Genomic DNA, 14,625 nt, shown 5'->3' on the forward strand with positions numbered 1-14,625 from the left:
TAACCAATGCCCAAAGCAGGCCAGAAAGGACAGGGGTTTTGAAAAGTATGCCTGCCATGGGATTTCTAAACTTTCATGTAATTAATCACCTAATTTAAAAGAAGCCTAAAGGCTCCGAGGTTCAAACCTGGCTACATCATCCCCTTGGCTGCATTTGTTCTGCTGAATAAAATGTGCCAGGGACCCTAAAAGGACTCCCAGCCTCACCCCTAAGCTGTCACCCCTGAAGCAGCATGACAACCCCAAACTGACTCCTTGGACTGGCCTCTGCCACCCTTGTGTTGTGCCCAAGTGTGGTTTGGGAGGCTGCTCACAGGCCTCAGCCAAAACCATTCCAAGCATCATGCCAACAGACTAAAATAGGCAATACCAGTTTAACAGACCATGTGCCAGTGTTGGGGCCTGTTCTTTGCCCGGTTTAATCTATGAGCATAGATGCTACTGCCTCTGTTCAGACCTGAGACTGAGCAATGTATGAGGAGGTAAAGAAGATACATTGGGACAGAAGAGATGGTATAAATAATGAGGGTAAATGAACAGTTAAATTCAAAGGCACATGAGAAGAATACTGTTTTTCAATCATTTTCTGTAACATTCAGAATGATACTGATCATGACCCTATGAGCAAAGCAATCAAAATCAATGGATATGCTAGATGATCAAAACCCAGTATGAATAGCATAATCACTCGGGGTATCTAATTTCCTTTTTAGTGTGAGAGAATATGATTTTGGTCTGCAATGAAATACTGTATAATGTGTTATAGTGCCTTGTCTGAAATCTGAGAGACTATTTGATGGTGCAGTTCATTTGTTTATTTATTTTATGTCCATGGTAATCCAACTGAAACCATAGGTTTCTGCTGGCAAGTCAGAAATGGTAGGTTGGTGGTGCTTCTCAGTAATACTTGGGTCTGTAGATGTTCTGTGTGGCATTGCCAGTTGTTATTGTTTAAAATTGCTGAGAAACTTTTGTTAAGCAAATGATGGGTAGACATAACTGAGATGTGTGGTTCCAGGTACAGTTCTAGGGGCAGGTATGTGCAGAGTTTTCTTTCTTACTTTGGAAAAAAGGGATGAGTATTTGCCTCTGCTGCGTTGCCCCCATGTTGTCTTTCTAGTCATGGAAAAGAACCATTCACTAGTGGGTCTCAAAAGCTCTGATGGCTTTCCCAGAGGGACGTGCTTGGGATTCAGGGCTGGAGGCAGGAATTGCAGAGCTGGTGAGGACACACCCTGGCTCTGCCTTAGGAATCCTCAGTCGAGAAAATATCCTGGGATCTGGGCCTGGGCAGGCCAAAACCACCTTACCAAACGTTATGGTGTCTGACCCACATGGGAAGGAGCCTACCACAGGAACGCCTCGGAGGGCTCCATCCCGCTCTCCTCTGGGAGGTTTTCCACGGGGCTGGGGGCAGCAATCTGGCTCTGTGTTTTCAATAGTCAAGTTATGTGGGGAATGCGTTAGGGGTTTCGTGTTTCAGTGTGTGTTGTGGGTTGTGCAGCAATGAAGGGGTAGAATCCAGGCTGGCTGTGGATCCTAACTATTTCTTTCCAGATTCTGCTGTGTTTTAGCTTTTCTTGAAATGAAAGTGTTATTTATACATACGTTGTTGTTTAAGGGGGCTCAACAAGCAATTTTCTTACCCTGACTGTATTTTCCTTGGTGTGGTAACAAAGACAGCATTGGTACTGGGGGCTTGAGCTTTCCGTGCCCTGGATATCCCACCGCGGGAGCACAAGAGCGGAGCGAGCCCTTTAGAGGGAAACACGCGCGTGCGTTATGCACCGGCACGTCCGTGCAGCAGCCAAAGAGCCGAGGCGACCCGCGCTGCTTTGCAGCCTGTCATCGTCCTACCCCCGCGACCTCAACCCAGCCTCGAGCGACCGGCCGGGGGTACAGCGCGGCCGCCAGGACAGTGCCCGCACGGCGGTGGGCGCAGGCGGCGGCGCTTCCCCGCGTCTCCCCCTCCCTTCCCCCCGCGCCCCGCCGCGGAGCGAGGATGCCCCGGGAGGGCGGAGGTGGTGCCGGGGCTGGGCGTGGGGCGGCAGCGCCGGGGAGAGGGAGTTAATGCGAGGGGGGGGGGGGGGGGGGGAAAGCCGCTGGGAACTCCAGCTCGACGCTGCCGCCCGCCTCCCCCGGCGCGGCCCCGCTCCTCCGCCCGCCCCTCGCCGCCGCCCGCCCGCCCGCCAGGAGCGGCTCCAGCGCCGCCGGGGCCGGGCGGGGGCCGCGGCGCCGAAACTTTGGCGGTCCCCGGCCGCGCCATGGGCTTCGACCCGTCGCGCTTCGCGGCGCCGGTGGCGGCGGAGCTGCAGTGCAAGCTGTGCGGGCGGGTGCTGGAGGAGCCGCTGTCCACGCCGTGCGGGCACGTCTTCTGCGCCGGCTGCCTGCTGCCCTGGGCGGCGCGGCGGCGGCGCTGCCCGCTGCGCTGCCAGCCGCTGGCGGCCGCCGAGCTGCGCCCCGTCCTGCCCCTCCGCAGCCTCGTCCAGAAGCTGGAGGTCAAGTGCGACTACAGCCCGCGGGGCTGCGGCCGCACCGTGCGGCTGCGGGAGCTGCCCGCCCACCTCGCGACGTGCCGCTACGGGCCGCCGCCGCCCGGCCCCACCGAGCCGCAGCAGCGGGGCGGGCTCCCCCCCGGCCGCTCGGGGGGCGGCTCCGCGGGGCCGCCGCGGCCGCGGGCGGGCGGCGGGCACCGCTGCCTGCGGGCGCTGCGGGGCGGCGGCAGCCCGGAGCCGGGTCCCGAGCTGAGGAGGGAGGCCCTGCGCTGGAGCAGGAGGGAGAAGTCGCTGCTGGCGCAGCTCTCGGCGCTGCAGAGCGAGGTGCAGCTGACGGCGCGGCGGTACCAGGCGAAGTTCGGCCAGTACGTGAGCCACATCAGCAGCATCACCCGGGACCTGGCAGGCGGCCAGCCCGGCAAGGTGAGTGCGGCCGCAGAGACCAGCGGGGCAGCACGCCCGGCCTGCTCCCCTGCAGCGGTGCTCTCCCCGGACCTGCTATCGCCATGCCCAACTTGCGAGCGGTGGCCCCGGGGGGGGCATAGCCGTCACCCCCAAGTCCGCGCCGGCCCCTAGCCCGGTCCCTCCCCGTCCCCGCACATCCCCCAGGCGGTGCGAGCCGCTTCGCTGGGCCCTCGCCGCCCCCGGTGCGATGCAGCTCCGACCGGGGGGACACGCTGCTTGTAGGTCCCTATTTCGGAGCCCTTCCCTGCGGCGGCCGAAAACCCGGGCGCCGGTGGGACCAGTGGTGCCAGGTAGCGGCGGTGGCTCGTCCCCTGCTTGGCCGGAGGGAGTGGGAAGCGGGAGGAAGGGGAGAGGGGCTCCCCCTTGGGCTGGCGGCGGGCAGAGGGGTCCCGGTTCCTCCGGGCAGGGTGTCCGCATCGGGCGCCCCCGCAGGTACCCGGCGGCGGCTGCCGCTGTTTGCTCCAAGGGGGACTGGCAGGAGCTCAGGAGCTGGCTTTTAACTTCTGTTTGAGCAGCCGAGGAATTGTCTTAAAAAAACGGAGCATGAAATTAGTGTAAACTTTGTAGGCGATGGTGAAACGATAGCAAAGCTGCTCTCGTTCGGTAGAGTGGAATAAAAGTTGACGCTGTCAATAGCAGAGACTGGTGCAGCACTTCGCTCTCTTCTCGGGTCTGAGAGCATCGCTCAGGTAGAGATTCGCTCCCTTCAGGCTAAATAAACCATCCGAGAGTACTGGTGAGCTGGCTTAACTCGCTGTAAGGGAGCTGATGCTTTTTTGGAGCATTAACTAGTGGCTGGAAGATCCCTGTGCACTCTAGCACCGCTGTTTGCAGCCGTGGTGAGGGAGTGTTTTAATGCAAAGAATTTTTCTTTTACCCAAATCTTCACGGACCCTTGCAAAGCAAAATCCCAGGTGGAGAAGGTCTGAGGCAAAGTCACTCCTGAAGCAATGTCGCGTGCTGGGCATCTGGCAGCTGCACGGGGAGCGGGAGAGGGGACGGCGTTCGCAGGACACCTGCGTGCCTAGAAACATGGGTCTTTGTGGCATTGAGAAACTTCGTGTTTGGAGACTTACATATTTAATCTTTTTATATTATTATTATTTTCTTTGGTTAGCTAGGCCATGAGGTTTAGGTTGCTGGCTCTGGGAAGTGTGCTTATATGTAGAATCTAGAATGGTTTGGGTTGGAAGGACCTTAAAGATCATCTAGTTGTAACCCACCTGCCCTGGCGTGGAGGCATCACTCCTCCCGGGCCGTTTCCGAGCGTTGCCGGTAGGTGTTGCTGTATGTACTGCCGCTCCAGTGTCTTGCACAGCCGAGACCAGGGTAATGACTAAAACAGGTATTTGGAAGAAAAACTATCTATGAAGTAAAAATGTATTCCATTAAAATCAAATGTATTATGCGGCAATAAAACATTTCACTGTCACAGTTAATAAAATATATGGCCTTCAGCGTTAAGTGTTATATTTTGTATGCTCAGAAAGGTATACCTTATTTAGTTGTCAAATTGAATACAAAATTTGATTATTTATATATTATTAATTAATGGACACTGGCAGACACAAACACCTAACAGCGCTGGATGAATATAATTTTTTTTGGGGGGAGTATGGCTCTTGAACTGTAACTATTATCATATGTGAATGCGGTAAAATGATCTAACTTGCTGTGCTAAAGCCTCCAAGTATTTTTTTGACTTTTTAATATTTTTTTTAGAAAGCTATTTACCTCTTCCACTGAAGGAAAAAGTGTCTTTTTTGTTTGTTTGTTTTTAACTTTGACTCCTTCACTGTTTTTGAACGTTAGCTTTATATTTAAAACCTTGTTAAGAAAAAAACTTTTTTTTTTGCAGACATGGTTTTGGATTCTTTCTTTTTGGGAGAGAAGTGAAATGCTGGGATGAAGAGTTGGGTTTCATTTTGTGTGTGTATCTTCCCTGAAGGTTGCTGTGAAATGGGTACTGATATGACTTTGGGGTTTGAAAGTGTTGTGTATTTTAACCTATATGTTTAACATCTGAAATGTTGACACACATGGGAATTTTATTTTTTTAGAGACTTCCAGATGTTTGGAGCTCTGACTTTTTTCAGTGGTGCTGAGCATTCTTCACCAAAAGCCTGTACTTCTTTCCATTCAGCGCTGAAGATAATCAGGTGTTACCTGTGTTACTTTTCAGTGGCAGGTGGATTCTTTGGGTTTTTTCCATTACAAAGTCTCTTGTTATCTTTTCAGCCTAATTTTCCTTTAAGTCTTATCTTATACGTATTCTCCGGCTAAAAATCTTTTGTACATTAGTGCTTACACTTAAGATCTTCTTTTTGAGACTATATTCTTTAACAGTATTTCACCTCTTGCTTCTTAGGGAGGAGAACCCAAACCATTAACAATCATGCTACACCGAGAAAATGATACTTTGGGATTCAATATTATAGGAGGACGGCCCAATCAGGTAACGAGAAAAGTACAGTAGGTTATTGTGACCATATTTTCTGTTACTGTATACACTCTTAGTAATAAAAGAGTTTCTTTTGATGACAGTAAGTATGGAATCAGATCCATAGATAGAGGAACTGTATATTAACAGGTGTAGTTGGAGTCATTGTTTTGAAGACATAGTCTTGGATTATTCTTGATTTCAAGAAAGGTATTCCCATTGTTTTTGCTTTAAAACTTAATGCTGATCTGCACTCAATTCCCATGTGAGTAATATGTATTCATGCAAAATATTCAATGGAAATCTTTGGGACTACTTATAAGAGTCATTGTTACAGGATTAAGCCATTGGAATTTTTTGAAACAGCTTGCTTTTTTTTTTTTTCCGCATTTAGAGGACAGATGAAAATTTGCTTCTGTAGCTCAGATAGTTTAAGCATATGTCCTGCTCTCACATATCTCCTTTCGGTTTCTCTTTCTTTATGAACTGAAACAGGGTTTTCATCAATCTTGTATCTTAACTCAATCTAATCTCATCAGTCCAGGTTTAGAAAGTTCATTGGAAACCATAGGATGTGCATAAGGATCACTAACACCCCCTAGAATATATGGCTTCTTTTTTTTTTAACTTCATCCTCCCAAAAGCATTAATCAGGACTGTCATTACATATGAAGGGTAAAGAAACCTGTTAAACTGGAAAATTAGTGGTTGATTAAAAAGGCTTGGTAATAATTATGCACTGATCAGGTTCTTGTTAAGTGGGAGAATTGTAGCCTCCTACTGTTCTTGAGGAGGGGAATGGGACCCTGTATGTTAGTTTGACAGTCTTCTGCTCTAAAGCTTATGTTTAGCGGTGCCAAAGAGTCTGTTCCCATTAGCCTAAGAAGTTCACTGTCTGTGCTGCAGAACTACTGTTCCCTGTGGGTAAATATGAAAACCATCCGCTACCAGATTTTGGTGCTGTAAATCCAAAGCAAGAGTTTCTTAGATTTTCTAATGGAAGGATGAGACAACAGGTGGCTATAAGATAAAATACATGCACTTTGATTATATCCATATTTTAAGTATACCAGTAACCAAATACAAATAATATTTAGTTTGTATTGAAGTGTAACTTCTGTTATTTCCAACTGTAGGAAAACTGCAGGGAAGAGGGAGCATGGTGTTCAGCTTTCTTGGGATGGCAGCTGAGCTTCTCTGAAGCGCTTACATGCTGACAGAGCATACTAGAACAGTTTTTTATGTTACAAACTGTTAGGCTTTTTGAATGAATGTTCTGGATGTTTAAGGAGTAAATGATAAATATATGAAGGTTCAAAGCACTATTTCTGGAGAGAACTGCTGACCAGAGAGAAGGAAATGCTTATGGTCTTCCATTGACACTGGTAGTTTGAGACAGAGAAGTTGGTGGAGCTGTGAGGCAGAGCTGGGTCTCAGGGACTTTTGAGTCTTAGAAGTTTAGTTTGGAAATTCTGTTTTGTTTTGTTCTCATTGTGATAAATGGGAATACCATGGATGTTTGATAGGCAGTTCCCAGATATTAGTATAAAGTCTCCCTCAACGTACCTGGAGCCAAAGGATGTAACAGGAAAAAAGGATTGAGCTGACACAAACAATGAAAATAAAAAACTGCTCAAAAACTTAAATACTGGAACAGGAATTCAATATTTTTGTTCAAACAAGACGAAAAGAGTTCATGAAGGCCATCTGTACGTTCAGGTTGTTCAGGGAAGAAGTGCCCTTGGGTGAAGCATTGGCCCTTGCAGCAGAAGAGCAGAATGGTGGTGTATTAGTCACCTATGTGGGAGTGTGTTCCTTTACCACATGTTATTTGTGTTTTATAAGTGCAATGCAGGTTTTTCCCATTGGAAAGGAGGTGACTCTTGGTGACTTGGGGAATGTACATACATACTTTCCATTGGCTGTGTTTAATTTCAGTCCATAATAGGCTTCCCTGCTGTTCATCTTCTACCTGGAGGGAGGAGGAGAGGAAAGGAACGACTCACCACAAGCTTGCCTTTTATTTTGTCAGGAAAGGACTCATTTCTTATAAGTGTGTGTTTCTGGGAGGTGATTCATTATTCTAAAGGAGGAAGGCTGCTTTGATCCCCAGTTTTGTCATGGGCCCCAGCTCTGGCTGGCTGGTAGGACTGTCCTACGACAGAGGCTGTGGAGGCTGTCCCCCCAAGGACAACCTGGCAAAGCCGGGCTGGAGGGAGGTGTGTGCTGCAGGCATGGCTTGGGGCTCCTGCAGTCACCCACAGACTCAGCTAAAGGTTGAATGAACCAGTCATTCCCATAGCTCCCCTCCATTCCCTGCTATGCAGCCTGTGGGCTGCGCGGGAAGGTGCCGCAGCTCGATGTGCTGTGTTTTCATGTCAGGGCTGTGGATACCAGCACGTGCTACCAATGGGGACCACAAGCCAAATACCCTTTTTCTTACTGCGTTGGACGTTACTCTTGAAAAAGCCAGTGAAATTTCTTAAGGAAGAAATACAATTTTATGTGGGCAAAGGTACTATAATCTAGCCTTTTGTTTTCTTGAGGAAAAAACCAAACCGTGTCCCTCTTGAATTTTCATTAATGGCTATTATGCTGGTTTTATCAGAGTTTCATTTCTCACTGTTTAGATGGGAAGTCAGTGAAAGTTCATAATTTCAAAATATTGTTAGAACTGCTAATAAGTTTCCCTTTTGCTTCTTACCTGTGAGTTTCTGTGACAAAGGGGGGGAAAAAATAGGGAGTTTATGAAATCATAGTGTGACTAACATCATATTGGGCAAATATTTGTTAACCTGAAATCTACCTGGGGTGAGACTCCATAGGACAGTTGCCACATGTTGTAAAGCATGTTTTACAGTGGCTCCATTTTTTTAAATGCCTTTATCATTTTCTTAATAGAAAAAAATATAAAACAATGTCCCCATGAGTATATAGGACCTAGACCTAGAAACCTGTACTCAAATGAATTGTGCTGTTGGTCAGGGTTTCACCAGTCACAGAAGGAAAATGTGTCATATAAACTGCTATCCACAACATAAATTGTCTGAAAAATATTCCTTCATTTATTGCTGTCTAGGTTATTATTTCTATGGACACTTAAAGATACTGTAAGTGGGCAGTGTCTGCTTGGCATTATTTCTTTATTAATAATGAATTTAAACTATCTTAAGCCATCACATGATGAAATTAAGTAATTTTAGCATGTGCAACCACAGCAGGTATATCGTTCCAGCTGTGGTAGATAACTTACCTGCTTTAAATCTGACCTGCGTACAAGTTTTACTTAGCAATGTGTAGAGATCAACTGGAAGTTGGTTCTCTTTTTGTCCACAGCTGATCTGTATGGATTTCACAGTTGAGCAAATTCTCAGTCTCCCATGTGAATAGGATTTATGAGGTTAACCAGTTCCAACCAAATCCTATCACTGTTACACGTGAGCTAACTAATGTCACTTTGTTCCTTGGAGCTTTATTTTTCAAATGCAGAAAGAAGTTTACAAGGAGCAGTACTGCAGGAGTCCTTTCCCTCCTGAGAGAAACACTTGTGCATCCATTTTTATAAGTTATCTTCCTCTGTGCCTTTATATTAGTCACTGTCTGCTGTGAACTTTGAGGTCTGCTTTAAATATTTTAGCTGGGATCTGATTACCATTGCGCCTTGTGTTTCATTTAGACTAAAATAACCAGAAGTAAATGGATAATCTTACAAAAAATGCTGGAATAGTTCATTAATTCTGTCCTTTTGATTAATGACTAGTTTGTGTTAAGCAAGTTTAAAAAAAAAAAAAAACAAAACCAAAAAAACCCCAACATCCCAAGGAGCTCAATTCTTAGCTAGAAAAGCAAGCTGCATATTTCAGGCAGATTTGCATTTTGCATTGTTGCTGATTTTAGTACTGTCTCATTTCTTGTACTAATGTGGCCCTTTTTGCAACTTCCCTGTTGCCTGGTACAGAACAATCAGGAGGAATCTGCTGAGGGAATTTATGTGTCAAAGATTCTGGAGAACGGACCTGCAGACAAAGCAGAAGGCCTGCAAATTCATGACAAGATTATTGAGGTAAGAAAAAAAACCCGCCCCACCACCAGTGGATTAGTCTGTTACAGATTAATCAAGGATTTTATGGTTTTTACACTAAGTATCTTGTAATTTTCCTCTTTTGCTGTGTCTAAACATGATTGTTATATGCTGAACTACTTGAACATTTCTCAGAATTGGAGATGCATGGTGGATTTTTCCAACAACTAATAAATGTATTGATCTTGGGATTAAGTTGATTTAAGCGAGGCAAAGGTATAGACCCTGAAACTGCAAGCAAGAGAGGCATTTTGTATTTCTTTTCATTAAATTATGAAAGAAGGCAATGACTCTATGGAAATTCACAGGTTTAGTGAAACTGATTTTGCCCTGTATAGGGGCATTACTGTTGTGACTCTGGGACACTGCGGAGAAGCTGTGCTGGTAAGCAGTACTTTGCAACTTCTTAAGCAATTAGAGAAAGTACTTTCTGCTATATGATCAGAAGTTGATAATCTGTTGTTCTCACCAGGACCAGTATCGCTCTTTCCCAATCATGTAATATGCTAGCATGGAAATTTTAAAGTTTATTCCTGTGTAGTATGCATTTTTTTCGCCATAAAATAAATATAATTTTTTAAAAACCAATAACTCAGTCTGAAGAATAAGTTGCTGCCTAGCCTGCCAGCGTAACTGTAATTAGCCCTCTAAGAGATCTCAAAGGAACAGTTTCAAGCAGTCACTGAAATAGACTCCTTAGGATGCTGTCAAAATGGCATTTCACATTGCAGCTTTAATACAGCTCTTTCAATGACAGCACGTACCAGTAGCTGCTGGGTTTGTTTAGGATACATCACTCCAGACTTGGGTTTAGGGGAGGCTTGGAAGCACGGTGTGAACTTGCCAGTTGGACAGGGTTTTGAATAAAGACACATGAGACAAATAGATTGGAAGACAAATGCAGAGTGGTGCTGCTGGCTTCTTGCATCAGTCATATTGCTGTTAAGGACTAGAAACATAAGCAGAGTGTTTGAATACTGGCATTGCTCTTAGTATTGGGAGCCTAGAGCAGTGTGTGAAACCAAGTTAATACATTTTCTTGGAAAAATAGCTGGCAGATACATGCATCTCTAGTAGAAACCAAATTGGCTGAGCAGAAGTGCACTTGCAACTGAACTCTTATCTCCCCAAGATAGACAAAAAGCTTTTGCGTCCAGGTTTTTTGTAACAGCAGCCCTATGTTGAAAAAAATCTATTTTTTTGACATTACTATTTCACTTACCGTGTTGTGTTTTTTACAGACTGACTGGCTATGTAGTTCTATGTGCTTGCTCAACGCTTCCTGCTTTATTTTGTTGTTGTTTTGTAGTGCTTTGATTTTTAAGACAAAATGGAGTATTTTGGGAGGAAAAGGAAGAATAAAGTTACAAACCAACATTTATTAAACATGAAGCCATTTCTCAAAATGCCACCATAATTGAATCTTGATTTTTATTTGTTGAAAAATTCTGCTGCATAAAGTCATACTGATATTTAAATTGCTGCTGGGAACATACATATTTCAGTTCTGTGTGAAACTATAGATCCAGTCTAGCGTAAGTATTCATATGTCTCTGAGTGGAGCACCAATTTCACTGTATAAATATATAACAGTTTCATGTATAGTTTTTTGTACTTGGGCAAGCATTTAAAAATGTTCAGGGTTAGGCCAAATTACTGAAAGTTTCAGTGTTTCAAGATTCATTAGACTAAAATAAAAAGAGGAAGATAAATGGTAACATTAAGATTTTCTAAATGAAATGCAAATAATTAATTATTCCTTCAAGCTAGATACAGGAAGCAACTGGAGTAAAAAGGTTAACTTTTTCCATGGCTATGCATAGCTATTGGTGTCGTCTTGCAGCCGGATGCCCTGCCAGCACTGCTGTGGTTTGTTGTGGAAGATCAATGTGAAAGCTTTTGCTATGAGGAAGTAAGCTGGATGGTGTAACTGTTTCAAAAATGTTGGCAGATGCACAAAATATGAGCTTCGGTGAAGAATTGATAGGAAGTGGGACTTCTTAGTCTTGCTTGCTTTTCACTCATTTGGTGATCTAATCTAATGGGTGATGTTTTATGAGACCATTTTTCAATAATCGAGAGCAGAAGGAACTGATGTTGTTCGAAAAACCTTTAATAGCTTCAGTCAGTTGTTTGGCAATGTGATGCCCGGGGTGTTTCTAGCAGTGCGTAGCTAATGGGATAATGGACAGAACTATCCCATTAAATCAGGAGAAAATCTGTTCTCAAGGCATGTTGCTAAATAAAGAAGGTAATTTGTTTCAGTGCCTTATCAGATGTTTAACAAATGTTAACTGCAGTGGTTGACTACAGTGAGTTTTGCACATTTTAGATGACCATCTAATGGGTAAGCTGGCGCAGAGAATGGATTTCACAGTCCTATGGCATTGGCAGCTGGAATGGTGAGCCAAGGCTGGCAGACATGAGTAGCGCTGTCTTTTACTTTATATACTTCGTTATCTGTGGCAGCAACTTTGCCAAATAATTGTTATGGTATTTGAAAGGGTGCCAAGGGGAGAAATCAGATTTCTTTCTTAAGTGTAAAAATGCTACACAAATTACATGAGTTCCTGGAGGGTTTGGAGATCAATGTGCCCAGAATATGAGCCATAGAGCCTCTTAGACCCTTTCACCTGAAACAAGTTGGCATTTATTTGGGCTTTACCCTCAGGTGAGCACATTTTGTCATTGAGGACCTGAAAGCTGAAACATGTGCTTGTGGGCTGGCAGGGTGGTGGTGTGTGAGGGTGACCCCAGGTACCCTGTGTCAGGGGGCTGCGGCTTTTCACAGGGTATGGTCACAGGATCCTCACTGATCGTTTTCACTGTTCTGCTGAGGAACAGAAGATTTCGGGCACAACTTTACCCTCTTTACTTAAGGTTAACTTCTCTGTGAGAAAAGAGTTGTTTATGCAGTGTAACACTGGCCTGGGACAGTGATGTGCACAAGCAGCATTTTGGCAATGTGTACTTTCAGAAATCTTATTATAAACCAAAAAATACCGTTATTTCTTCATCAAGGAGAAACTCTTCCTCATTAATTACTTCTGTGTAGCAGGTCCCTCCAGATGTCAGTTTTCTGCTGCTTTCAAAAGTTTTTATCCATAAAATCTAGCTCCCTAAATTAACGCAGTGCAGCCTATGTTCCAGGACTAAACACTGATCACATGCTATAAAAAGCATTTCATAAAACTAGATGCAGCATTGGTGTCTGTGGCTCCCAACATGAAAGCCTTGGATATGAGCAGTAGTATAAAGCCACCAGACCTCTTAACTTTTGGATCTCTGTTTTCTTCCTTTCCACCTTGTCTGTGAAGCCCAAGAGGAGGAGACAAGCAGCAAGCCACGCACAGGGCTATCTGTTAGTCTGTGCTGGTTCAAAGAATTGTGGTTGCTGCTGGGAGAAAAGACAAAGAATGTTTAGAATGGTTCACAGTTATATAGCTATGCATCATTTCATCTCCCCTCACTTCATGCAAAACCTTCCTACTGAGTAAGTTCACTGCTCATCTTTGCTAATGCTAATAGCCTCCTCAAGGCAGCATAAAACAGTTATGATCCTTGGCAGCGTTGCTGATACACAGAAGTGTTTTACCTGCTGCTTTCTTTATACATATTTATAGTTCTGAGCAGTAACACTGGAAGTAACTTCTGTATGGAGGAAAATTTGACTCTCAGTTTGCAGTCAGTTGAGCTTCACATAAGAATGGCACCACGTTGGCCAGCGCTCCAAGTACACTAGTTTAATGCCTAGTTAAGAAACCATTCAGAACTAGTTCTTTATACTTGTTTTGGGTTGTTTTTTCTTTGTATAATGTTAAATTTTACAGAAAATGCTATGCCATCTCCTCTGGTTTTGAGCCCAGCTTCCGGAAAAAACAGCAACTGATTTTCCTCAAGTCCTCTTTCATTCTGGAGGTCAGTGTCTTGAAAAATGCAGTTATATTACTGAAGTGGAATATACTGCTTTTATCTTTTTGCTTTAATGTTGTACATAAAATATATAACAAGTACAGAATTTGCAATCCAGATGGAATTCCTGTGTTGTTTGTTTTTTTTTTTACTTTTAAAAGAGCAGTATTTCACCCATTTGAGAGAAAGAGCTACTGTTAATTCACATTGCCTAGGAGACAAAGCCCTGTAGTCACAGCTGAACCTTCTGTGGTAGGTCTGCCAAATAACAGAACAGCAGTGAAAAACCTTGTGCTCACATAAAAGGGGCTTAGGCTGAAGACCAAAATACTCATATGAGGAACTGTAAGTATATCATTGTCTGGAAGGCTGAAGTATTTTTCTGGAAGGCTGAAGTATTTTTCTTTTCCTTGCACTGCAAGGCAAAGGCTTCTGTTCTTTTACTCTTAAGTGAAATGAGAATATTGGCTCTTTTGCATTTTAGTCGGTTGATTCTCATTAATACGGTGGTTAAGAAGCAGGCGTGATGGAGGGGAAAGAAAAACATTTTTAGTCTGAGATCTTTTAAGTAATTTTGAAAAATGAGATGGAGGCATATGTATCATGACTGTGTGTTTTGTTTATGCAGCCTGAGCTCCATAACTATATAATAAATAAGGCTTCATCCCTTATTCCATGTTTCCCTTTGTTCTTTTCACTTTTCTGGAGATTACACACATAATGGCTTTCAAGTGCATGTCAGCAAAGCCAGTTTCAATAAAGATGAAGTCTTGAGGCTTATCCTGGCAGAAGTAACTTACATCTGCAAAGCGCCTACACAGAAACTTTTTTAACTATTGCCAGACTGCTGACTGTGCTGTGTGTCAGCCTTGTGATGTTTTATCTTCTGCATGTTTCTGTCATTACACTCACTATGTTGCTCAAGCAAAATCTTTGATACTAGTCATGTTTATTTGGCTAAGAATCTCCACTGTCAGATTATGTCTGTAGAAGTAGTGAGCTTAAAAACTGCCTTGCTGGAAGGTCTGGGACAGCTTTGAACCAAAGCTGTACATGATGTGGCCAGTAAAATCTGGGTGGTGGCTGAGGAAATTATTATATAGCTAATTTTAGTGGCGTGGATTTCAGTGTATCTAAATATGTCCAAAGTAGCCTTAGGTAGGTATATTAAGTTCTCTTAAATCCTTAACAAATCCATTATGTTACGTTACAGGTAACCAGGTCTGGCACCT

The 14,625-nt window shown here is 44.3% G+C and overlaps 1 protein-coding gene across 1 annotated transcript in view; it reads left to right on the forward strand.

Annotated features, from left to right (window-relative positions):
• Window positions 1-2,136: 2,136 nt before the first annotated feature.
• The window catches only part of PDZRN4 (PDZ domain containing ring finger 4), a 251,411-nt gene continuing 238,922 nt past the window's right edge, over window positions 2,137-14,625 (forward strand). The window contains exons 1-3 of the mRNA XM_055712621.1: window positions 2,137-2,918; window positions 5,329-5,415; window positions 9,359-9,463. Coding sequence (XP_055568596.1) covers window positions 2,265-2,918; window positions 5,329-5,415; window positions 9,359-9,463 — 846 coding nt within the window. The 5' untranslated portion in view covers window positions 2,137-2,264. The remainder of the gene's footprint in view (window positions 2,919-5,328; window positions 5,416-9,358; window positions 9,464-14,625) is intronic.

This window comes from Falco cherrug, chromosome 5 (genome assembly GCF_023634085.1).
Source record: "Falco cherrug isolate bFalChe1 chromosome 5, bFalChe1.pri, whole genome shotgun sequence".
Taxonomy (NCBI): Eukaryota; Metazoa; Chordata; class Aves; order Falconiformes; family Falconidae; genus Falco; species Falco cherrug.